The 27,240-nt window shown below is 34.7% G+C and overlaps 1 protein-coding gene across 11 annotated transcripts in view; it reads right to left on the reverse strand.

Moving 5' to 3' along the window:
• Window positions 1-27,240, reverse strand: part of PPP1R12A (protein phosphatase 1 regulatory subunit 12A) — a 152,293-nt gene that overhangs the window by 15,264 nt on the left and 109,789 nt on the right. For 4 of the 11 annotated variants that reach the window (XR_011534517.1, XM_070599382.1, XM_070599380.1 and 1 more), the window contains exons 13-20: window positions 26,564-26,731; window positions 25,997-26,173; window positions 18,405-18,495; window positions 16,978-17,178; window positions 16,568-16,736; window positions 8,417-8,538; window positions 5,526-5,591; window positions 436-452 (exon numbers count right to left, since the gene is read on the reverse strand). Coding sequence is in view for 10 of the 11 variants with exons in the window: in XM_070599382.1 (XP_070455483.1) it covers window positions 436-452; window positions 5,526-5,591; window positions 8,417-8,538; window positions 16,568-16,736; window positions 16,978-17,178; window positions 18,405-18,495; window positions 25,997-26,173; window positions 26,564-26,731 (1,011 nt within the window). In the remaining variant the exon portion in view is untranslated. The remainder of the gene's footprint in view (window positions 1-435; window positions 453-5,525; window positions 5,592-8,416; window positions 8,539-16,567; window positions 16,737-16,977; window positions 17,179-18,404; window positions 18,496-25,996; window positions 26,174-26,563; window positions 26,732-27,240) is intronic. The other 7 variants (XM_070599383.1, XM_070599381.1, XM_070599389.1 and 4 more) reach the window with 4 other exon arrangements.

Consider the following 27,240-nt stretch of genomic DNA (forward strand, 5'->3'; position numbering starts at 1 on the left):
AGATAAGCGATTTTGAGCTGGATAGATGACACTTTTTAGTGTCTGCATTGAATTTCTTTCATCTAAAGTAGGAATAAGAGAGAAGATTCTGATAGCCAATAAAATAAATTTCTGGTGGGTTTCATTAGCCCCTGATGTTAATAACGAGACAGTCAATGTTGAAGTAACTTAGGAAGCTTAGGAAAACTTAAGAAAGTTATCACTGTTTTAAAGACTTAGGAAAAATATTCTTTCTTAGTGACTTAGTGTGACTATTGAACTAGACGTAAAGCCTTTGACAAAGAAAGCTGGTAACAGCTATTAGGTCATCTAAGTATCTATACATTTTTATTACTCAATTCTATCAACTTACAAAATCCACGAAGATCTAGCAATATATTTTTAGAAAGGATAAAAATGAGAAAAAAGTCAGTACAAAAAAGAAGTAAAACATACCTAGAAATGGAATCCGTCTAGAAAAAAAGAGAAACAAACATAGGCATGCTAAGTTCCTACTCTTTCATTAAGGTAACTTACTGATTAGTCAAGTAAATTTAACATAACACCAATACTGTTTTCACACCATTAAACTAACATCTATTCACTACTTACATTTTAACTGTAATGTGGTTGTTTGAAAGTAAGTTCTAGAACACAGAGTCACTGTCTATCATTACATGCACAACACCATACAGTTAAATTTGGCAGTCTATGGTCTTCTTTTGTGAATTCCTACAAATGCCACTATAAATTATTTTTTAATCAGAAGAAAAACTGAGAGAATAAGACACATATCCATTACTTATACCCAGTCAGCAGGAGAAAGTAACATATTTACATTAAGGAATGTAAAGTTTACTATGTGACATCTATATCAAGTTTACTATGTGACATCTCAAAGCAGCAATTTTTCTCATTTTTCTGTTTTGGAAATCCAGCTACACATTCCTTCAAAGTTTAACAATTAGGGGATAGGAAACTATGATTACTTTAATTTTCTCAAGCAAGTGGTATGCTATATTGAAGTTCCAATAACTTTTTTTTCTTTTTTTTGAGGAAGACTGGCCCTGAGGTAATAGCCGTGCCCATCTTCCTCTACTTTATATGTGGGATGCCTGCCACAGCATGGCTTGACAAGCAATGAGAAGGTCCCCACCAGGGATATGAATGGGCGAACGCCGGGCTGCCGAAGAGGAGCACGAAAACTTAACTGCTGCACAACTGGGCCGGCCCCTCCAATTAACTCTTCTTATCCAAATAGTGAAATAATTAATACAATAAAATAGTCTTATTGGGGGCCAAAGCAGTACTTTTTCGATGGTCATCTTTAACTGTTCTCTTTCTATTGAAACACTCACTGAATCTATACTTTTCTATAAGGTAACTATTCAGAAATGGTTTGTTAAATTCTTGAATTTAGATATTTGTATTTTCCCATTATATTTATCTTCAAATGCACTGTAAAATTACTGGGTTCCTTTGGGACAACCTGAAGTCTAATTTGGACTAAAAATGTCGTACTAAAAACTACTTAAATTTCCTTTGCAAAACCAATTTTGTACTTGCTTCCTATTTTTTTGATGTAATAGTTTATTTATTCTTTAGTTTTATAACAACAACTTTGAAGTTAAATTTCAATTTTCAAGATATCATTCAAATTCATAAGCTGCTAAGAGAGTAGATCTTGAAAGTCCTCATCACAAGAAAAAAATTTGCAATTATGTGCAGTGATGGATGTTAACCAGACTTATTGTGGTGATCATTTTGCAATATATACAAATACTGAATCATTATTTTGTACACCTGAAATTAATATAATATTATATGTCAATTATATCTCAATAAAAAGAAAGAAAAGAAATAAACAAGATATCATTCAAATTCAGGAAAATAGCCATGCGTGAAATAAAATGTGCACATATCAAACAAGAATATCACATTTCACCTCAGTTTGCACTGTGACTTAAATTTTTAAGAATAAATAATAACTCCAACTAGTCAAACAAATCACTCAAATTCTATTTCTTTGTCTTTAAAAATCATAGCACTGTCATTGGTTATATTTTGTATTTTAAAAATTTTTGTAAAAAACACGTAACATAAAATTTACCATCTAAACCACTTTTAAGAGAATAGTTCAGTAGTGTTAATTATAGTCACATTGTTGCGCAACAGATCTCTGGAACTTTTTCATCTTGCAAAACTGAAACTCAATACCCACTGAACAACTCCCCATGTCCTTTCCATTTCTACAAGTTTGAATACTTCAGATATCTCATGTAAGTGGAATCATACAGAATGTCTATTTTGCCAGCTTAGCATAATGTTGCTTAGCATAACGTCTTTGCTTTCTGTGTTTTAAATTTGTTTTCCAAAGTAAAAATACCCTTTTAATTTTTCTGATTATGGTACCGTAAGCTCATATAAAAGTACCACAGTATAAAAAGTTCTTCTATAATTCCCCATCCCTCCAACCCCCTAGATAACCAGTGCTAACCTGCTGTACACAAATCCATGTGAACACATAAAATATCTATGTAAATACATTTTATTTTGCTGCTATCAACACCTATCTTTACACACTTTAGTCATTTTCTTGGGAATACATTTCTAGAAGTGGAATTGCTAAGCTACAAGACATAAACTTTTTTTTTGTATTGCTAAACTGATCTCCAAAAAGGAAGAATTTATTATAGCCCCAAATCTTATATGAAAACGTGTATTTCAATACCAACCATGCCATTAACCTTCACAAATTTCACTTGTATATTCATTGTTGTATCTTTGTTTATTAATGAGATTAAGTGCATTTTCAAGCTTATTGTTAATTCATAATTTTTCTTTAGTAAAGTTTATAAACTTCATGTATTCTGCCTCCATTTATTTTTTACTTTTTTTTTTTTGCTGAGGAAATTCACCAAGAGCTAACATCTGTTGCCAATCTTCCTCTTTTTGTATGTGAGCTGCTATCACAGCATGGCCACTGACAGAAGAGTGGCGCAGATCTGCACCCGGGAACCGAACCTGGGCCACCAAAGCGGAGCACAACAAACTTAACCACTAGGTCACCAGGGCTGGCTCATGCCTCCATTAATTTTTTTACTGAGTCTTTTGTATAGTACAAATGTTCATCTTTTAAATGTTATAAAAGAGGGAAAAGCTTACTTTTAATTGAGCAAATAAGTGTCTCAACTTTAATAAGGATGTCTTTTCTGCCAGATTCCAGCTTTATATGTTTAAATAATCAAATCTGTTAATCTTTTATTTACGGTTTCTTGCCCTGGTGTCATATTTAAATTCTTACTAATGTTCTTTGCATGGTAAAAATTTTACCATCCAACAGCTTAATAAAAGCAAATCATAATAACTCAAACAACAGAAGCCTTATTTTTGGAAATAACGAACAATAATATCATGAGAAAAATAATTCAAATTTTCTGTGATAAAATTTTCTCTTAATTTATATCCTGAAGGCAGACAGCTTATGCTTCACATGCAATTCAGAATTCTCAAGAACTTTTGAATATCTTACAATTTACTTTTCTCTGAAGCAAAAAGTACATGCCAGAGAGCCATTTTTCAATGTGGGTAAGTTAACTTGACTCTACAAACTGAACAGAAGTTTTGTTATCAAACACTTCTGATAGGATAACACTTTTGAGGTGATAACACTATTTCAGAAAACACACAGAAGAATTTTGCTGCTCATTACTTTTTCACAAAAAAGGACTAATGCTACAAATTTTCAAAAGAAAGCAGCACACTTATCGGGTGAAAGTACTTTTCTAGTCTATTGTAGAAGACACTGTGGGTTAGTGTCTTGATGTCCATTCTTCTTTTTCCTCATGGTGTAGCAGTCATTAGTTTTAGGTGAGAAGGTATGTAGCCCACAATAGTAGCAAAATGACGCAATATCTCAGTGGTGGCCCTTGCCTGGCCTGAGTCAATTATTATAATCCTAGCCCTTGAGGTAAACCAGTGTGAGGATAAAGCTGAGATAGAGAGTTGCATAATGCTAGCACAAAACAGGATCTAAACAATCATCAATTTAAAATGAACAAGAACTAGTGAAATTGTTTGGAACTAAGAAAATTCTTCTTCTTACAAAAATGTTCTACTCAACCTTAATGTATCGCACGTGAAATTTTCATGGTAAAACTTAAACACTATATATATATATATATATATATATATATATATATATATATATATGCTTCAAAGTCCTAACTTTGGAAGCCAGAAAATCTTTTCCCTCCTATCCTAGCCTGGTGGGATGTGGGGTCTGTGTGATAAGGCAGTGAGAAGTGTCAGCTGGGGATGGTTTATTGAGTCCCTCCCTCCTGTTTACCTGTCCATTGTTTTTCCTTGAAAGATGGGAATTCATAAGGTATCATTGGGGAAGGAAGATAATGGACAAGTTTAGAGAATACAGTAAACAAGGGACAGGTGAACTGGAAGAGTGCTGACAACTGATAGGCAAAGTGTCTAAAGGTGACAAAACTTAAGCCCTGCAAATAATTTACCCTTGGAAGTAATTAATTCCTCAATCTCTCTGTCTGGCCAAGTAAAGATAAAACAGAAATACCTTTTGGGTCAAAATAGGCAAACTTGGCCCTAAAAGTAATGTTCACATTCACCTAGCACAGGTAATCAACTTCTGATCACTTTATACTATTGTAGATCCTTGATGAGTAAAAGGAATTTTAACTGCTCTACTTAAGAACTCCAGGTCAAAATGAAGAAGATACAACCAGAATGCCATTTCAGACCAGATAGTGCTGAGTTTATAAGATTAGATCTAACCCATATTGTACAGCTCTCCCCCATGTGAACAGAGCTCTTTAAAGTATGTCAGCTTTCTGCATGGCCAAACAATAGGGAATAGGGGTGGGGGGGTGGGGAAACTAGTGGAAAGAAACTTTTACCATTTGCTAGCTATGCAACCCTATGTCATTCAAACTTGCCTTAGTTTCTTTATCAGTACTGAGAAAAAAAAGTCTTTTTCAGAAGATTGTTGGGAAGATGAGTTGTGATAATGAATGTAAAAGTCCTTTGGAGACACTAAATTTCTAAACAAATGTAAATAAAGTTAAAAAAAGGCACATTGCCTTCTCTACAACATCACTTTACCATTTCTAAAACTAAAATCTGGGTACGTTGAAGTATCCACTACTTCTGAATATCATTTGGATACTTTCTTTGGTCAAGGGTACCATTCTCTTTTTTGTTCAACTTTGAAGATTAATTTACATACAATAAACTATACCCACTTAAAGACTATACTGTTTGATGATTTTTGACAGTTGTGTATATCCATAAGCCACCACTACAATCAAGATCCAGAACATTTCCATTACCTAGAAAATATTCTTTGTGCCCCTTTCCAGTCCCTCCACCCCTGATCCCAGAGAACCACTGACAGTCTATCCCCAGAATGGAGGTACAGTGTGCAGTAACTGCCTTGCATGAATGAAGATAAAACACAAGTAAAGAGTGATCCTTAAAAAATATGAATAATTACGAATACAAAAAATAGTGCTTTTTACCTGAGTTTCTTTCTTATTGGATCCCTCTTCTGTATCTGATTGTTGATCTTGTTCATTTTCATCACTCTAAAATAGATTGTCAATTTACTTTTAGAAAAGTAAACATAAATTTCAAACAGCTGATATTTAAATACTTCAGGGCCTTTCTAACTTAAAATGACCCTTGAGAAAAATCTACCAGGCAATGAATCAAAAGGAAAACTGATTTTTAAGTGGGAATTTTTCTACCCTATTTAGAGGAAGACTATTTTCTCTGCATGGCACAATCTAAGTAGGTTAGCATATATGGTGAAGAAAGACCATCTTCCTAACCACCTCATATTGAGGATAACAAAGCTGAAGGCTTAGCATGAGAGGAGAAGATATTCCATTTTACATTGTAATGATACTGCTTGTACTTTAATATTCAATATAATAGCCACTCAATTCTAATGAGGCTGCAAAAATAGAAAATTCATTGTCTTAGGTAAGAAAAGCTGGATTCTATAAGCTTGGCAAGATTTATGCAGTGGTCCCATTACGTTTAGGTAATTCACTCATCTAGAAATTTCTTGGGAGTTTACAGCACACCAAATAGACAATCTAGGTCTCAGCAGGCTACAAGCCTGGAATCCCAGACAATGGGAATATTCTACTGGACGGCCTTGAACATTTCAACAAACCTTAAAGGACTGAAAGAACACGGAAATCTGTGTTCAGACATATGTAGCTCAGGCTTTCTATAAAAATACCATAGGCTTTAAAACTACATCATCCTAATTTCGTATTGCTGTAGCTATTTTCAGCTATGTGACTTGGGGTAAACTTATTTAAAACTTTTTTGAGTCAATTATCTCATCCATAAAGTGGGGATAAAAACTTTACAGAAATGTTCTAAGGATCAGAGACTCTTTGCACAAACTATCATTGTGGTATCTAGCAAAAATGATATGGGAAGTCATTAAGTGAACAGGAGAAATCAATGCTGCTGCTGCTAGTATTAGTTATTAACATAAATATATTAATTCTGCATCATAAGCTCATTGTCTTTATGCATTACAGTTTCATGGGAGAAGACAGAACTGGAAATTAAAAAACTGAGGAGGCTCAGAGGTCGTCAAAAGTAGTAACTAAAAAAAAAAAAAGTAACCTAATAAAACAACAGAGCAAACAGTTGCCTAACTACACACCACTGCCCCTTTGATAGAGCCCTTGGTTTTTTTCATATGTTGTCTGATATCAGGTTCAAAGTGTGGCTAGGACGAGAACGGAGACCTGTACTTTGATGGCTGATTAGAACACAATTCAAAGCAGGCTCAAATTAAAGAGATGAGTATTGCCAATATGTATCTCAGAAAGGATCCTGATAAGGCTGGTTAAGTGTATAACTTCAGAAAGTGGAGTTTTGAAGGGAGAGCTGGTCTAAATAAAACTGGGCAAAAAGAAATACTATACAATAAAAACAGCTTTGTCTATGAAACTCCTAATACATATGAGTTACTAAGAAGATGAAATAATTTTAAGTATAGAAGAGTTCCTCTGTTAGGGTGCTAAGACTGAGGTTTTATTTTACTGTTATTAAAATATTACTGGGCAATCAATTAAAATCAACCAGACATCACACACTTCCTGATGGAGGAACAAAAATACCTTGTCATAAGACTATCAAAGCAGAATCTGATAGGTTTTCTACCTGGAACGACCAATTTATAGGAAACATAAAAAACTACACAAATGTATTAAACTACACTTCAGGGTTATGATAAACTCAGGCCATTTGAAAGTAATTGTAAGGAAGAAAAAATGAGATGGAGGGAGAAACTTCCTGATTAAAAGAGACCTTAAAGAATTAACTAATCACAATATATGGTCCTAATTTGAATCTTAATCAAACCAGCAAAGTGTCTAACTACAACAACAAAACATTTATAGCAAATAAGAGTCAACTGGACATTCAAACTGACTAGATATTCAAATTAAGGATTTACTGTTAATTTATTTAACAATAAATGTGATCATGGTATTGTGATCCTTTATCATGTGAAAACATATTGTAGTTACTTTTATCATTTTTAAAAAATATAATCTTAATTTTTAAAAAGTCTTTATCTCTTAAAATGCATACTGAAATTTTTAGAGATGAAATAGTATGTCTAAGATTTTCTTCAAAATAATATGGGAGTTTGGGAGGTGGTGGGGATTTAGCTGAAAAAATGGATACGTATGGTGGGCTCATTATACTTTTCTGTTACTTTTGTATATTTGAACATTCTATATTAAAAATTAAAATAAAAAATGGGAAAAAACAAGCAGCTAAAAAAAGACAAAACAAATTATGTTTGCCTTTCTGTAGTTATATGTTATAGTGAAACACTACAAATTTCACAATAACAGTGCTACCCCACAGCTCTTCTTTCTCCTGCATATGAGTACCAATGTGAGGCATATACTCAGTGATCAGGAAAGAAAATTAAATTTTATAGGATTAATTATTATAATTTGATAAGTAAAGCACTGCTTCTATCCAGCATCACTCAGAAATAATTATTATGCATATCTTATAATCATACTGATGAAAATGGGATTAAATGTGTAGCATCTTTCTTTCAAGAATCTCTAAGATAAAGGAGCAATTTAGCCATTATACAATAAGTGCTATATGCACGCCGAGCTGCAGTCATTATTATTTTTATTCCAAAACTGGGACAGAACTCCTACTTTTAAGTAATACCAAAAATCTAAGTAGTCATTAACTATGCTGATGAAGAAGAACTTTTCTGATTTAATAACTCAGCTCAAAACACACAGGGATGATCTAAATATATAATCTGAGGCATATAAGAAATTATTAGTGTGGACTTTTAGAAAGATTAAGCATACTATCAAGTAGCTATATTTTAATAGGTTCTCACATCTTGTGTCCAAAACGAAACTCCTGTAGATCTTCTTTTCTCTCTTGGTCGCCGTCGCTCTCGGATTGATTTAGGCTGTGATTTATCCTCTCCTTCTTTTTCCTCTTCTTTCTTTTCTCCCTCTGTTAAGGATTACAATGAACCATATGATGGCAATGTATCTTGACAGTATTTGGCAATGTAAATGTAAAAACAATTCTAAGTCAATCTCCTTTATGGACTCTTCTAAAATTCTCCAGTCACAATTAATTTTTGCTCCTCTCAGTGCTCGTATAACACTTGGTTTAAATATGCATCTATATCTCCCATTAGATATGTACTTGAGGATCAAGACAAAAACAAATTTTAATTACTTCATTCTCCTATTGCCTAAACCAAAAATTTCACTCAAAAGATAGTATCTGCTGCACAGAAAATAACTGAATCCTATGAAAAGAATGGGGCTCTGATACGGAGACAGTTACCATACCCAAAGTTGAGGCTCAAAGAAAAAAACCAAACAGGTTGTTTTTGTGTGTGTGTGAGGAAGACCAGCCCTGAGATAACATCTGCTGCCAATCTTCCTCTCTTTGCTTGAGGAAGATTGTTGCTGAGCTAATATCTGTGCCAAGCTTCCTCTATTTCGCACGTGGGATGCCGCCACAGCATGGCTTGCTAAGCGGTGTGAAGGTCCACACCTGGGATCCAAACCTGTGAAGCCCGGGCCAACGAAGCAGAGGGCACGAACGTAACCACTACGCCACCAGGCTGGCTCCAAAACCAAACAGTTTATAATGATGGAACAGCTAGCTAGTAGGCATCATACAAATTATCTGCTTCTACTATTCCCAGTCCTCATTTAGCAGTAGAATAAATATAGTATTCATTTCATTCCCACTAGATATTATCTAAGAGCAAGGCTTTTTTTTTCTGGAAAAAATATTTATCTTATACTAAAAACAAACCAACATGGAGACAGTGATGTTAGCATCATGGTGGAGTGATGCCTTAGCCTCTCCCCATAAGATACAGTGAAAAGGACATTCAAAACCAACAGAGGAGATTCACACAACAAAGTAGAGGTCTGAGAGATCCATGCAGCCTTACGTCTGAAGGTAGAGTGCTGGATGCCCAAGAGGCAGTGGAAGGAGGTAAGGGGATCTCCTCTCCATCCCCCAATGGCAAGGCATAGGGCACGAGACCATGCAGCTCTGAGAGGAGAGGGGAGAGAGCGCTGCCCTTTGTGAGAACGACTTTGCTCTTGGAGTTGCCTCCCAGCCCGTGGGAAAGCTCCACACCAAGGAAGCTAAGCAATTGCAGGGGTGTCTTCACCAAGTCAAGCATCTCAAGAGGGCAGAGAGCAAGTGCAGACTGGGAGCACTCCCAGGATCACACATGCCAAACAAAAGAGGCCCTCCAATCATCTCGGGTACCAGACTGCCCAGTTGGAAGAGCAACAGAGCCCCACTGAGTGCCTGTGAATATGTTTGTGAAGCAGTGGCAGCAAGCATACAAATGCAGACGGGCCCGGTCAGCATAGCTTCCAAAGAACAGGCACAGCTGCCAGCAGGGACCAGAGTGGGCCTAGAATACACAGTTCCTGCCCTGCCCCAGTGGTGGTAGGTGGAATCTGGAACCAGACACTATCACTGTGCAAAGGCACAAATCCACCCCATCAAATAGTATGAGTAAGCATATTAACAGTCCAGAATGAGAAGGAAAATTACAAAAAACCCAGAAATCATTCCTGAAGGCACAGAAATTTACAATCTAAATGACACAGAATTCAAAACAGCTATCATAAAGAAACTCAACGAGTTACAACAAAACTCAGAAAGACAGTTCCATGAAATGAGGAATAAAATTAATGAACAGAGGGAATTCTTCACAAAAGACACTGAAACTCAAAAAAACCCAAAAAACCAATCAGGAATGTTGGAGATGAAAATACAATGAAAGAAATTTAAAAAAAAAAATCTGTATTCCTTAAATAACACAGCTGATATTATGTAGGACAGAATTACCAACTTAGGGGACAGAAATATAGAAATGCTTCACATGGAGGAGAAGGAGAGAGAGCTAAGACTAAAAAGAAATGAGAAATTCTCTGAGAAATATCCAAATCAATTAGGAAATGCAACATAAAGATTATAGATATTCAAAAGGGTGAAGAGAGGGAGAAAAGAGCACAGAGCTTCTTCAAAGAAATAACAGCAGAGAACTTCCCAAACCTGGGGAAGGGGCTGGAATTACAAGTATAAGAAGCTAAAAGAACTCTTAATTACATCAATGTAAAAGGAACTTATCCAAGGCATATATTAGCAAAACTGGCAAAAAACAACAAAGAAAAAATATTAAGGGCAGTAAGGCAAAAGAAAATAAATTACAAAGGAACCCCTATCAGCCTTTCAGTAAATTTCTCAGCAGGAACCTTACAGGGCAGGAGAGAGTGGAATGACATATTCAAAACTCTAAAAGACAAAAACTTTCAGCCAACAATACTCTGTCAACTGAAAATATCCTTCAGATATCATGGAGAAATAAAAAACTTTCTCAGATAAACAAAACCTAAGGGAGTTCATCACCACAAGACCCTCCCTGCAAGAGATAATCAAGAAGGCCCTCATACCTGAAAAAAAATAAAGAGTTTACAAAGCCTTGAGCCAGAAGAAAAATAGGCAGACAAAATCAGAAAGCTGCAGCTATCATAACAGGTTAGCAAATGTAATTATAACATTAAAGATAAAGGGAAGAAAAACATCAAATATAATATAATCATTTCATTTTAACCACAAACTCTTAACACAAAATGGAATGAGTTGTGATGACAATAACTTTGATGGGGATGAAGAAAGAGATGGAAACTACTTAGACCAAGGAGATAAGAGGCTATCAGAAAACGGACTGTCTCATCTACAAGATTTTTTATACAAACCTCATGGGAACCACTAAACAAAACATCAGAACAGAGCCACAAATGATAAATAAAGAGAAAACCGAGAAAATCATCACAAGGAACCAGCAAATTGAATTGGCAGACTGAAACACACAGGACGAGAGATAAGGGAAATAGAGAACAACGGGAAAATGTGGTAAAATGTCAGTATGAAGCCCTCATGTATCAATACTCACTCTCAAAAGACACAGAGTGGCTGGATGGATTAAAAAACAGCACCTAACAATATGTTGCCTCCAGAAAACACATCCCAGCTTTAAAGACAAACACAGGATCAGAGTGAAGGGATGGAAGATGATACTTCAAGCTAATGGCAAACAAAAGAAAACTGGTATAGCCATACTTATATCAGGCAAAGTAGACTTAAAGATAATAAATGCAATGAGAGACAAAGAGGGGCAGTACATAATGATAAAAGGGAAATTCCAAAAAGAACACATAACAGTAATAAATATATATGCACTGAACAAGGGGCACCAAAGTATATAAAGCAACTATTAACAGACCTAAAAAGAGATATTAACAGCAACACAGTAATAGTAGGGGATCTCAACCTCCACTTACATCAATGGATATATCATCCAGACAGAAAACCAACAAAGAAACAGTAAAATTGAAAGAAAAATGGACGTCATAGATATATATATATATAGAACACTCCAACCAAAATCAACTGAATATGCATTCTTCTCAAGAGCACATGGACCATTCTCAAAGACAGATCATATGCTGGGAAACAAGGCACACCCGAATAAATTTAAGAAGACTGAAATCATATCAAGCATCTTTTCTGACCATAATGCTATGAAACTGGAAATCAACCACAAGAAAAAGGCTGGGAAAGTGAAAGTATGTGGAGAGTAAACAACATGCTACTGAACAACCAATGGATCATTGAAGATGTAAAAGAAGAAATCAGAAAATATCTAGAGATATGTCATACCAACTCATATAGGATGCAGGAAAAGCGGTCCTAAGAGGGAAATTCATAGCTATTCAGGTCAACCTTAACAAAAAAGAAAACTCTCAAAAAAGCAATCTTAAAGTATACCTCACAGAATTAGAAAAAGAAGAACAAAGAAAGCACAAAGTCAGCAGAAGGAGGGAAATAAAAATTAAAATGTAAATAAATGAAATTAAAACCAAAAAACAGTAGAAAAGATCAATGAAACTAAAAGCTGGTTCTTTGAAAAGATTAACAATATTGACAAACCCTTACCCAGACTCACTAACCAAAAAAGAGAGAATCCTCAAATAAATGAAATTACAAATGAAAGAGGAGAAATTACAATGGATACCACAGAAATACAAAAGATTATGACAGAATACTATGAAAAACTATATGCCAACAGATTGGACAATGTAGAAGAAATGGATAAATTCTTAGACTCATACAACCTCCCAAAACTGAATGAAGAAGAAATAAGAAAATCTGAATAAATTTATCATAAGTAAAGAGATTGAAACAGTAATCAAAAACCTCCCAAAAAATAAAAGTTCAGCACCAGAAGGCCTTCCTGGAGAATTCTACCAAGCATTCAGAGAAGATTTTATACCTTATCCTTATCAAATTATTCCAAAAAATGAAGAAGACCAAACACTTCATAACATATTCTATGAGGCTAAAGCCACAGAAGGACAACACAAAGAAGGAAAATTACAGATCAATATCACTGATGAACAAAGATGCAAAAATCATCAACAAAATATTGGCAAACTGAATACAGCAATACATTAATAGGATCATACACCATGATCAAGTGGGATTTATACTGACACCCACTGATGGTTCAACATTCACAAATCAATCAATGTGATAAAACACATTAACAAAATGAGCAGTAAAAACCACACAACAATATCAATAGATGCCGACAAAGCATTTGACAAGATCCAACATCCATTTATCACAAAAAGTCTCAATAAAATGGGTATACAATGAAAATATCTCAACATAAAAAGGCAATATATGACAAACCCACAGCCAACATCATACTCAAAGGGGAAAAACTGAAATCCATCCTTCTGAGAACAGGAACAAGACAGGGTGCCCACTCTCACCACTCTTATTCAACATAGTAGTGGAGGTTTTGGCCAGAGCAATTAGGCAAGAAAAAGAAACAAAAGGTATCCAAATTGGCAATGAAGAGGTGAAAGTCTTGCTGTTTGCAGATGACATGATTTTATATATAGAAAACTCTAAAAAACCCACCAGAAAAGTATTAGAATAATCAACAACTACAGCAAAGCTGCAGGGTACAAAACGAACTTAAAAAACTCAGTTGCATTTCTATACTCTAATAACGAACTAACAGAAAAAGAACTGAAGAATATAATCTCGTTTACAATCGCAACAAAAATAATAAAATACCTAGGAATAAATTTAACCAAGGAGGTGAAAGATCTAATGCTGAAAACTATAAGAAATTAGTGAAAGAAATTGATGATGACATAAACAAATGAAAGATATTCCATGTACATGGAAGAATAAACATAGTTAAAATGTCCATATTACCTAAGGGAATCTACAGATTCAATGCAATCCCAATCAAAATCCCAATGACAGTCTTCACAGAAATAGAACAGAGAATCCTAAAATTCATATGGGGCAACAAAAGAACCCCAATAGTTAAAGCAATCCTGAGAAAAAAGAAGAAAGCTGGAGGCATCACCATCCTTGACTTCAAAATATACTACAAAGCTGTAGTAACCAAAACAGCATGGTACTCGTACAAAAACAGACACACAGATCAATGAAACAGAACTGAAAGCTCTGAAATAAAACCACACATCTATGGACAGCTAATCTTCAATGAAGGAGAAAAGAACATACGATAGAGAGAGGAAAGTCTCTTCAATAAATGATGTTGGGAAAACTAGAAGAATGAAAGTAGACCATTATCTTTTGCCACGCCCCAAAATTAACTCAAAATGGATTAAAGACTTGAAGGTTAGATGAAAAACCATAAAACTCCTAGAAGCAAATACAGGTAATACACTCTTTGACGTCAGTCTTAGAAGCATCTTTTTGAATACCTTGTCTACTGGGGCAAGGGAAACAAGAGAAAAAGTAAACAAACGGGACTTCATCAGAATAAAGAGCTTCTGCAAGGCAAAGGAAATCAAGAACAAAATGAAAAGACAACCCACCAACTGGGAAAAAATATTTGTACATCAACTTTCCAACAAGGGTTAATCTCCAAAATATATAAAGAACTCATACAACCCAACAACAAAAACTCAACCAGATCAAAAAATGGGCAGAGGATAGGAACAGACATTTTTCCAAAGAAGATATACAGATGGCCAACAGGTACAAGGAAAGATGTTCAACATCACTAATCATTAGGGAAATGCAAATCAAAACTACAATGAGGTATCATGTTACACCTGTTAGAATGGCTATAATTACCAAGACAAAAAACAACAAGTATTGAAGAGGATGTGAAGAAAAGGGAATCCTTATGCATTGATGGTGGGAATACAACTAGTGCAGCCACTATGGAAAATAGTAAGGAGATTTCTCAAAAAATTAAAAATAGCCAATACCATACAACCCAGCTATCCTACTACTGGGTATTTATCCAAAGAACTTGAAATCAACAATTCAAAGAGACTTATCCCCCTCTGTATTTGTTGTAGCATTATTCACAATAGCTAAGACATGGAAGCAACCCAAGTGCCCATCGACTGATGAATGAAATACTACTCAGCCATAAAAAAGGACAAAATTGTCCCATTTGCAACAAGGTAGATGGACCTTGAGGGAATTACGTTAAGCAAAACAAGCCAGACATAGAAAGACAATCACCACAGGATTTCCCACATATGTGCAAGATAAACAAACACATGGACAAAGAGAACAGATTAGTGGTTACCAGAGGGATGGGGGTTGGGGAGGTGGGCATAAGTGGCAAAGGGGCACATATATACGGTGACACAAATAATGTACAACTGAAATTTCACAGTTAAAAACTATTATGACTTCAATAAAATTAAACAAAAAAATCAACATAAAAAAGTGTTAGTCTTAAAATTTGTTCCTTCCTACCACAATCAAAACGTGTCTGGAATTACACACTAGAGGAATATAAAGGGCTTTGAATATAACTTAAAAAGTAGACATATATGGAAGAAAGTAATGCTAAAAACGATTTTTATAAGGCTCCTTGTGTCATTAGCAAAGAGTCACGGCAAAAGAAATCCCAAAATTATAGTATTAAGAGGGATTCTTAAAGTTGTTTCTGGAAATCAGTTTAGAGCAAAGATCTCAAACTCCAAGCCTACAGTGGCCATGCAGGTGATATAAATGGGTACAATGGGCCAGGAGGGCACCATTCCAAGGCAGTGGGAGGTTGCTACTGTTTGGCTCTAGTCAATTGTTGACAGGTGAGAATTAGACCCAATGTTGCCAAATCTTCCAACTTTTCAATAGATGATGGAAATCTGAACTTCCATGCAAATATCTCTAATTTTTTGGCCCAAAATTTTTACAAATATTATGTGGGCCTAACACTTAGTGGTTTAAAGAACTGAAACATCTCTCTGACTACCAACAACAAAAAAGCCAGCTGGAAATTGGAAAAAACTTAATTTTCTTAAGTTTATCCCTACAGGATTACTAATATTACCATGACTAATAATACGAGATTTTGCTTTTAAAATATAAAATGCTTACAAATTAGGAATAATTTTATTTAGTACCCATCTCTAATTCAAATTAGGACTTCAAATAGCAAGTTTATTTGAAATAACAGTAAATGTTAACAGTAAGCATCAATACACTAATATATAGCTGAAAAAGAAATCTATTTCTCAAGAAACAAGCATAAAAACAATTTCGTTTTAGCAAGGACATTACAAGTGTTAAGTGATTTTATTAGAAAACAATTTCAGAAAAAACATTTAAAAGATATGATCACTGCTCCTAGAAACAGTCACCCACTAGTTCTTTTATATTGACGTTGCTGCTGGTGGACATCAAGATTTTTGTGAAGTCTTAGGTTATAAAGACATACCTAACAACGACAAACCATATAATTTTCTTTTTTAATTTTCTACTTTTCTCATTCACAACCCTAATATTCTTTTTGTTTAGGTAGAATGAGTCCCAGTTTAGGATGTTGTTTCTTTTCTGTTGAACTATTTATCATGAAAAACCAATTCAAAGGATTATTTGAAGGAAACAAAGTGTTTTCAAAATTTGGTCTGCTCACCTCTTTCGTTTTCTTTTGTTAATCCTCTGGAGTAAGCAGATGTTATACCTACAAGACTATTTGGCCTGTTTAGTTGACTTGAAGCATGGAGTGAACTGCTCATGGTAGAAAGTGAAGAGGATGGAGTAGTTGAACTTGAAGTTGATGCTGGTCTGTAACGCTGGTAAGTCTGTGAAACATTAAAATTAAAAGTCACATGAAATATTAAAAGAGTTAAAAACATATAGAACACTTAAATTCATCCCAAAGGAAAAGTAATGTTCTAATCATGTCAAAATAACTCAGATTTCCAGTTAAAATCCTTTTGAGTATTCTGTATACAGTTGTTAGTATATCAATCTCTTGTATACTGAGAATCATAAGAACTATTTGTCATATTTGACCTAGTTGTGTTGTTGGTATACTGTTACCTCATCATACGTTCTGGAGTACTTTTGCTTATATTCATCTTCTCTAGATGTTTCTGACTCCTTCTTTTCTTCTTGCTTCTCTTTATCCTGTTTTTCTTTTTCCTCTTTTTCTTTTTCTTCATTTTCTTGTTCTCTGGTTCGGGTAGAACGACTTCTTCCTATTGTTTTTTCAGCTTCCTGAAGATCAGTCAATGTCACCCCCTGCACACAAAAAAGATAAATTTAATTATGAGAGGCATTAAAGCTTATTTCAAAGGAATGTAAGTAGATAAATTAAATATGAATGTATTAAAAGTCAAATATGCATGTTTGGAATTGGTTTCCAAATTGAAACAGAATTTCTACTTAGCAAGTCACAGTCACTCTATGAAGAATCATCATGAGCAAGCACAATAATAGGTACTGAGAAAAACATAAAATATGTGTAAGAAACTGTCCTTCTATTCAAGAAATTAACAAAATAGCACAGGAGATGACAGAAATACCATATGAATATAAAATTCCCAAGAAGTTCAGAGAAAGGAGGAAAAGCCAATATATTACATTGTTTATACAGGCATGTGCTGCATAACGATGTTTCAGTCAACTAAGGACTGCATATACGACAGTGATCCTATAAGATTAGTACTACATAGCCTAGGTCTGTAGGAGGCTATACTATTTAAGTTCGTGTAAGTACACTCTATGATGCTCACACAGTGACAAAATCACCTAACGATGCATTTCTCAGAACGTATTCCCGTCTTTAAGTGATGCATGACTGTATATTAAATTTATATGTATTTATGTTTTTATATATGTATATGCACACAGAAAAGATTTCAGTAAAGAAAAAATTTTTGAAGGTTAAGTTTTGAACAACAGGTTGGATTTCAAGAAATAAAAGTACAAAGAAAAAATATGTTAAGATCCTAGCAAAGACTTCAGTTTGAAATGTGAGTAATGGTAAGGATCTAACAGTTGAATGTGGATTTTGGAACTCCTCAACTGTAGGAAAGGAAAGACACAAAAGGATATAAGAGACATAATTAGAATGGCAAGGAGGAGATAAGGAGGTAAGAACTAGCCCAAGTGACATTTTTCTCATACTTGCACATTAGCTGCTTGATACAGCTAATAAAACAGACCTATTCCCCCACAACTCCAAACATTCACAGAATTCTTTTTACGCTTATCAAATACTCTGCGCTAGACACCATGTTAGGAATAAAAAAATAAATACTCAAAGAGATACAAAAGCATACACTAATTAGATAGATTGTAATATTAACAGTATAAGCATACACAAAGGCAAAGGGAGGACCACTAAAGCAACTTTTATCTTTTAAGATTTACTCACATCATATACTGACATCAATATTCTCACAGGAAAGTAAAAAAGGCAAAGGCAATTTATTTGGAAGTTTATATGTTATACACTTTATTACCTGTGTTGATCTTCTCGACTGCCTTGCTTGTCTAGATCTTGCTTTTCTTTGGGATTCAGACTCTTCATCTCTAACAGGAGTGAGGTATGATCTACCGTAATAAATAAAAATCGTTAGTTGGAGATATAATACCTGTGAACATAATTACATAAAAATGTGTGCGAATGAAACATACAAGTTTAGCATCTTAATGGGTTTAAAAAGATGTCTTCAGAAAATAGTTATACCCACTCTGAAATTCAACAATGCCATGTGATAATTTTTTAGATTGAAAATAATCATATTAACATATCATAGTTTTCAAGTTCTTCCTAACCAGTTTTTTTTTCTTTTTTTTAAAAACCATGTAATGTCATTCCTTTTAGTCCCTCTTTTGATTCCTTGCAACACTATCCTAGGTGACATATGAAGTTATCTGGCTAACTCTACACTGTCAGTGTCTTCTTATGGTACAATGGTTAGGACTGCATGCAACATTCAGGATATGGGATGACCAGTGAGTAAGTAACACTCCCTGTAGTCTTGTCATGTGCATTTATTAGTGATGTTTTTGGTAAACATCCTATCACAGGATATGCACAATTATAAAAGCATGCAACCTATGCCAAGAGTTAATTAATTAAAGAGTCGAACAAGCAGAGATAAGACAGAGCCTGCAACATAACAAGAAAACTTCCCCCAATGATCACTATTACTTGGGAAGTTCAATCATTAACATCTAGTTACATGACCATCTAGCTTACATTTCTCAGAGAACACTCAGAAGTCGAGTACTTCTATTTTCTGTGGTGTTTATCAAGATTATACCACTTGCCCCCATTTCCAGATGTTATTTTTTAAAAAGACTCTTTTGTTAGCTTTAGTATTCTTCTCAATTTGCAATTCATTCTGCTCTTTAACCTCTGTGACACTATTCATATATTCTTAACAAACTTCAGAATTTATTCTTGGTTTTGTGCCTTATCTTTTAGGGTTTTTTGTTTTTGTCTTTTTGTGAGGAAGACTGGCGCTGAGCTAACATCTATGCCAATCCTCCTTTGTCTTATGTGGGATGCTGCCACAGTGTGGCTTGACAAATGATGCTAGGTCAGCACCCAGTATCCAAACCTGCAAACCCTGGGCCGCCAAAGCAGAGTGCATGTACTTAACCACTACGCCACTGGGTCAGACCCTCTTCTAGTTTTTTTTGAATGTGCTCTAAGTTCAGAGAGTTCAACATATCTTCATACTCCTTAGAATCATTTATGGTTTCTTCAGAATTCTTTTTAGAGAGCCCTCATTCCTTTTGTTACATAGGAATTCATATTTCTTTCCTCCACACTCTTGAATTCTTTGAAATCTGTCTCTCTAAAACTACAATAGGTGATTCATTATTTCCCAGGATTCAACTCCTTGGATAATTAACCCTAAGATGATAAGGTTGTTTCTCACCCAAGATCCTAGTTGCCTCAATTTCATCAAATTAACTGTTACTCATTGATTACAGTTAGTTCTAGAGGGCTGGTTCTTCCCGTTTCTCTTCTTACAGATAAACTGTAAACGAGAGAACTCAAGAAATTCTCAAGAGGGTGTTTTTACTTGAATGAGACATCCAATAAACTTAGAAAGATGAAAATCCCACCATTACTATATTTTGACTTAGGTTGTTTTTATCATCCAATTTGAGAAAATATCACCTGTTTTCTCCATTTGGTTCAACAACTTATGGCACTATATTATGATGATATAACTTCCTTTTTTCTCTTTATCTGTATGTTCTCTATCATGTTTTCATCTCTAGGTTTCTAGGAGATCCTGAAAGACTATGTTTTTTTGCTATCATATAGCACTACATTTATCTTATCAATAAGGCACACTTCATCAAATTGAAGCATTTCATTGAAGAGCTCTATGTTACCAAATTTTGTTTCTACTAAAATATCAGTACTGATTTAAGTTTATAGACTAAGTTTTAAATGTTTTTAAAATTAAATTTATAATTGTTTGTTTCCTGTTACCTTAATTTGTTCTCCTAAATGTGGAAGGCAAGGAAAAAATTCACTAAACATTTTGGTTATCAGCCATTTCCTTTGTTTGACTTTCTCTTAGTTGAGATTCTGCTACATATGGCTCCATCTGTACCAACGCATAGATCCAGAGATGAGCGCCACTTGTAGGATATCTGCCCTCTTCCACGATACTCGAGCTACACAAAGCTTGACATTTCTCTTTCTCCTGTAGTTTTATAATTTTCATTCTGTCTATATATCTACTGTCATGAGTTTTAAGGTTTTTATTTAGATATAACAGGTACTTCCTATTTTTATAACAACTCTAATGATTTTTCTGGGATAAGTAATTCAAAAAGAGAAAGAGGGGCTGGCCCCATGGCTGAGTGGTTAAGTCTGCGTGCTCCACTGCGGTGGACCAGGGTTTCGCCAGTTCGAATCCTGGGCACAGACATGGCACTGCTCATCAGGCCATGCTGACGCGGCATCCCACATGCCACAACTACAAGGATCCACAACTAAGAATATACAACTATGTACCAGGGGGCTTTGGGGAGAAAAAGGAAAAAGTAAAATCTTAAAAAGAAAAACAAAACAAATAAAATTTAAAAAATAAATAAGAAATAAAAAGAGAAAGAGAATAAACTTATTAGAGATTAAGAAATATTATATCTGGGGTATAAAATTAACGTGCATAAATCAGTAGCATTTCTATACACTAACAATGAACTAACAGAAAAAGAACTCAGGAACTCAATCCCATTCACAATCGCAATGAAAAGAATAAAATACCTTGGGATAAACTTAACCAAGGAAGTGAAGGATCTATACAATGAAAACTACAAGACTTTCTTGAAAGAAATTGACGATGACATAAAGAGATGGAAAGACATTCCATGCACATGGATTGGAAGAATAAACATAGTTAAAATGTCCACACTACCTAAAGCAATCTACAGATTCAATGCTATCCCAATCAGAATCCCAAGAACATTCTTCAGAGAAATTGAACAAACAATCCTAAAATTCATATGGGGCAACAAAAGACCGCGAATTGCTAAAGCAATCCTGAGCAAGAAAAACAAAGCCGGCGGAATCACAATCCCCAATTTCAAAACATACTACAAAGCTACAGTGATCAAAACAGCATGGTACTGGTACAAAAACAGGTCCACAGATCAATGGAACAGAATTGAAAGCCCAGAGATAAAGCCACACGTCTATGGACAGCTAATCTTCGACAAAGGAGCAGAGGGCCTACAATGGAGAAAAGAAAGTCTCTTCAACAAATGGTGCTGGGAAAACTGGACAGCCACATGCAAAAGATTGAAAATTGACCATTCTTTTTCACCACACACCAAAATAAACTCAAAATGGATCAAAGACCTAAAGATTAGGCCTGAGACAATAACTCTTTTGGAAGAGAATATAGGCAGTACACTCTTTGACATCAGTTTCAAAAGAATCTTTTCGGACACTATAACTCCTCAGTTGAGGGAAACAGTAGAAAGAATAAACAAATGGGACTTCATCAGACTAAAGAGCTTCTTCAAGGCAAGGGAAAACAGGATTGAAACAAAAAAACAGCTAATTGGGAAAAAATATTTACAAGCCACTTATCCGACAAAGGGTTAATCTCCATAATATACAAAGAACTCACACTGCTTAACAACAACAAAAAAAACAACCTGATCAAAAAATGGGCAGAGGACATGAACAGACATTTCTCAAAAGAAGATATGAATATGGCCAATAGACACATGAAAAGATGTTCATCATCGCTAATCATCAGGGAAATGCAAATCAAAACTACACTAAGATATCACCTTACACCCGTTAGATTGGCAAAAACATCCAAAACCAAGAGCGACAAATGTTGGAGAGGTTGTGGAGAAAAAGGAACCCTCATACACTGTTGGTGGGAATGCAAACTGGTACAGCCACTATGGAAAACAGTATGGAGATTTCTCAAAAAGTTAAAAATAGAAATACCCTATGACCCAGCCATCCCATTACTGGGTATCTATCCTAAGAACCTGAAATCAGAAATCTCAAGGGTCCGTTGCACCCCTATGTTCATCGCAGCATTATTTACAATAGCCAAGATGTGGAACCAACCTACACGCCCAGAAACTGATGATTGGATAAAGAAGATGTGGTATATATACACAATGGAATACTACTCAGCCATAAAAACAGACAAAATTGACCCATTCACAGCAACGTGGATGGACCTCGAGGGTATTATGTTAAGCGAAATAAGCCAGTCAGAGAAAGACAAACTCTATATGACTCCACTCATAGGTGGAAGTTAGTATATTGATAAGGAGATCTGATCGGTGGTTACCAGGGAAAAGGGGGGGTGGGGGGAGGGCACAAAGGGGGAAGTGGTGTACCCACAACATGACTAACAAAAATGTACAACTGAAATCTCACAAGGTTGTAATCTATCATAACATTAATAAAAAAAAAAAATATTATATCTGAAATATGATGAGAAGCTTTGTTGTAGAAATTGGTTATATAAATTTTGAAAATGCTATACATTCTAACATTCTCCAGGAAAATCACAACATACTAAAAGGTTGGAGAAGTACTGAGAGAAGAAATCTGTTTAAGTGTGTTTAACTCAGCATTTCCTAAGATCATTTAAGTAGAAAACACTTTTTATTTTCTTTTGCGGTACACCTATTAAATGTGGAAAAGTGCTCTGTGAAACATCAGCTTGGAAAATATGGTCCACTGGCTAGTTTTTTCCTCCATTCATTTAACACTTATTTATGTACCTACTGGCCCTATGCAATTTATTGCTTTTTGGATTTCCACCAGATGAGAAGAAAAAAGGTAAAAGAAGAAACCTGTGATAGAAAATCTGGTTAAATAAAAAAAGTTTACAGCAGCCCAGATATATCACTTCAGCATTTCAGGAGCTGCTCTGAAAGGAAGCATGAACATGGACTATTGAATTCTGACTTCTACTATACACATACAAAGTTTTCATATTTAGTTTAGAACATTGGCACTTTGCCCTTTTACACACACGGCAAATAGCACTAATCAACCATCACACTATCTTCCCAGGAGCCTAGATTCTTTTTCAACACAGTTTCAAGTTGCCATCAAAGTTAATAAATCTATTTATCATATCTGATTTAACATTTGCAGCTTAGATGGATAAAAATTACTTGTTCACAGACTTGTAAAATCTGCTCATTTAAATTTTCCATACAAGATTCGCCCCAAATTAGCACAAAAATCTAGCCTATCAATTTGTAATACACAATATATTTCCTATATTTGATAGTTCCCATCTGATATTCAGTTCCTTTGTCTTCCCTTGGGGTGAAATAGAGACCAGCAGACCTCTAAGAATAGGATGTAGAGAAGAAAAATAATTAATATATTTTATGTGTGTTTAATTCTAAACAGCTGATGATCAAAAAGATGGTAAACTATACCAGTCAAACTCCATTGTGGCCTTAATCATTACTATATTATACTATCATACCAGATCTCTTTCTTATAACTAGATAGAACATGTAATTGTACTCTTTAGTAGTCTTAGATTGCTTACTATTTTCTGAGTAACCCAATAGTTTTACTTTTAAATTAGGGATTTTTTTCAATAAATGCAATTATTCTATATATTTTTTATTTCACTGACATTTATTGGCTGAAATATTTATATTTATTTATACTATTTATATTTTGGTTAGTCAACCAAATTACATCTCTAAAAAGCTGAATACCAATCGTTGTTTCTCACTTACTTTTTTCCTTCCAGAGGCAAGATAAATAAATGGGCAAATGGGAGCTGGCTGAGCCAAGGGAAAGTGGTGGAAGAGAGTGGTTATACTAAAGTAACAGTTCTATGTGAATTTACGCTACAAATTTGAAGTTATTAGTAAGGTAAGGTTTTGCAGTTTGAAAAGACTATGGAGAATTAGAAATACTTAAACAATGAAAGAATTTGCTATCATGTTCCATCTATTTAAAGCTAGTTTTTCTCCTCCCTACCACCCCTCAGATATCCCCTAAATTAATCCATTGGAAATCTTAACAAACAAAAACAAGAAATCCTCATCCAATCCTGATCAATAGAAAGAAAAATTTAAGAAGACTGTGGAATTTATAGCGTGTATGGTAACTTTACATAATATCCAAAAGTACATATGTAAGGGTACCTAAAATGGCACAAATGTACTGACATCTTTTTCAGTCATAATATACTTTTAAATCATCATATATACATTTTTTGGGGCAGATTTTCAACCATATACATTTCAAAACCACTAATGAACTTTAATTACAAGACAAACAAGAGGCCAACAATGTATTCAAAATTGCAAGCAATTATTTGACATAAAACAAAACACAAACATTAATTAATATTATTGCAAACATCATTGAAACAAGGTTAAGACAAACAAAATTTCTGTAATATAGACCAGGAAAAATGTCAACAGGCACATTTTGTTTCTTATACTATTAGAATCTGCTTTGTCCTGACAATATCTCTAAATATTTAATTCTCAATCTTTAATGTCTTTCAGGATTAATTTTAAAAGCTGAAACTCAACTCTCTCCAATAACATAAAAAATAAAGAAAGACTATGTGTCAGAAATAAAACAAAGTTAATCCAGTTTGTATTTTAGTAAGGAAATTATCAGTTTATAGCTAATTTAATTTTGCAAGAATAAAATATAAAAAAGGTTACATTTAGTTTCCTAAGATTTTCCTCTTTTTTGAGAGGAAAACAAAATTCAAAGCTAGGGACTACACATGATACAGCAGAAAGAACACTGGACCGATTTGCCTGTAATCTTGGGCCTAGCCTTAGCTTTCACACTAATTAACCATATAAAGTGGAAAAGTCTGTATCTCTGGGTCTCAGTTTTCTTCTGTAAAGCAAGATATCACAAAAGATAAGTTCCTTTCCAGATCTATGATTCCATACCAATTGGCAGCAGCAGGAAGAAATGAGCAATGCTTATAAATATGCACAAAATAAAACTCATAGACCCTTTAAGAAATTTAACCAAAGAGTGCCTTCTATGTACCAGAATTAAAACTAAGTGAATGTATTTAACGTATTTAAAATTATTTGTCTTACACATATGTACAAGAAGCCATTCTTTAGCAAGAGAATCTTAAAATGAAATTCTCAAAAATAACAACAAAAACAGTTTACAATCCATTTCTTAATAATGGATGGGAACAATGAGAAGAATGAAAAAACCTGTTTTTGTCAGTTACACCTACTTTTCCATGAGTGAGATTGTGTGTGTTTAGGTATCCATCACAAAAAGTTTTGAATTAAAACAACTATAAAAAAACTAAGATGGCTAAGTAACAAGACAACTGTCTGGCTCACTGCCTTTTAACAGAAACATCAATTCTGTCAGAGGTGGGTTATCAAGCCTTAAAGCCAGTAATTGCTAATTATATCAATTTACATAGTTCTGAGCTGATATAGGTTACTCCATTTATTAACCTACTGGAGAGATGGTCATCAACTTCCTAAGAGTAAGAAAACAAAACAAAACAAACAACTTTCATCACTGGGCAAGATACATCAGCAGTCCTATTTGGGCTTTACACACCTGCGTCTCTCCCTGACCTCTGATGTGGAGGAGACAGTGCCAGCAGTAGTTGTAGTCAGGGTTGTGGTAGAGGCTGCAGCATTTACAACAGTTGGAGCAACAGGAATGGTCACTGCCGTAGGAACACTGTCCTTTTCTTTTTCAGCACTATCCTCAGCCCACAAACGATTTGAGGTACTATTGTATCATAAGCAGCAACACAAAAAGAGAAAAGGAAAACAGCTAAACAATGAAAGCACTTTCTAGCAGCTGAAAACATGTGACTACAGGGATGGATTTTTTAAAAACACAAAGACATCTTTCAGCTATGAACAAAAAAGCTCACCCAGAGCTGTCAGAGACAAATTTATATTTTAAGCAACCTAATTCAAGGAAAGTTCATAATTCAGGAACTTAACATTTTCCCCAGACATGCATAATTGCCTCTTTTGGGAACCAATTTTTGCTTGCAGATAATTTTAACAAGGTAAATGAAAAAATCCAGAGCCCCACAATCTTCTAAACAAAAATGCATGCACATACATAAGCACACAGTAGGCCTGAACACAAAATGTATCTGTGACTCACCTGCTTTGTGTGCCTGCTGAGGAAGAACCCGTTGTAATCTTTGTAGTAGTGCTTGTGCTGGAAAGCAGGCTTTTCTGAAGCCCAGCTGCAGAGGTAACTGTTGGTGTTGATGTGGTGCTTGGAACACTAGAACTAATCAAATCATTATGTCTTCTACCGAAGGAGCAACTAAAGGAAAGAGTCATATCTATATAGGATGTGTTCGTATGTGTACTCTATAGTTAAAGTCTATACATTACACAGATTCACAAGGGTAGGAAAAATCTAAAAAATTGTGTTCCTAAATATACCACCGGCTCCAGCACCAAGAGTTGCATCTACAACTTGCTAGAGTCTAGATGATTTCACTAATTTGGTAGTGTATCACTTTATTGCCTCCCCTCCTCACTCAACGAGAATGAATGATGATCTGATCTGATCTTTCACATTTCTGGAACTGTCATGCCAGCCTGGGTCTGAGGAAAACACTTTGCTTTGGCTTTACTCAGGGAAAGTTAAGACTGATATTTTTGAAGAAAACTGTTTCAGCAATGAGTCACATTCCTAGGAGTGACCCATACTTACATTATACTTGTTCATCTTTTACTCTTCTTTTTGGTTGCCTTTAGCAGAGAAACAATTTATAGGTTTTTTTCCCTCTCCCATGTGCTATTACCAACATTCTAATTCAAGGTATT

This window comes from Equus przewalskii, chromosome 29 (genome assembly GCF_037783145.1).
Source record: "Equus przewalskii isolate Varuska chromosome 29, EquPr2, whole genome shotgun sequence".
NCBI classification, from domain to species: domain Eukaryota; kingdom Metazoa; phylum Chordata; class Mammalia; order Perissodactyla; family Equidae; genus Equus; species Equus przewalskii.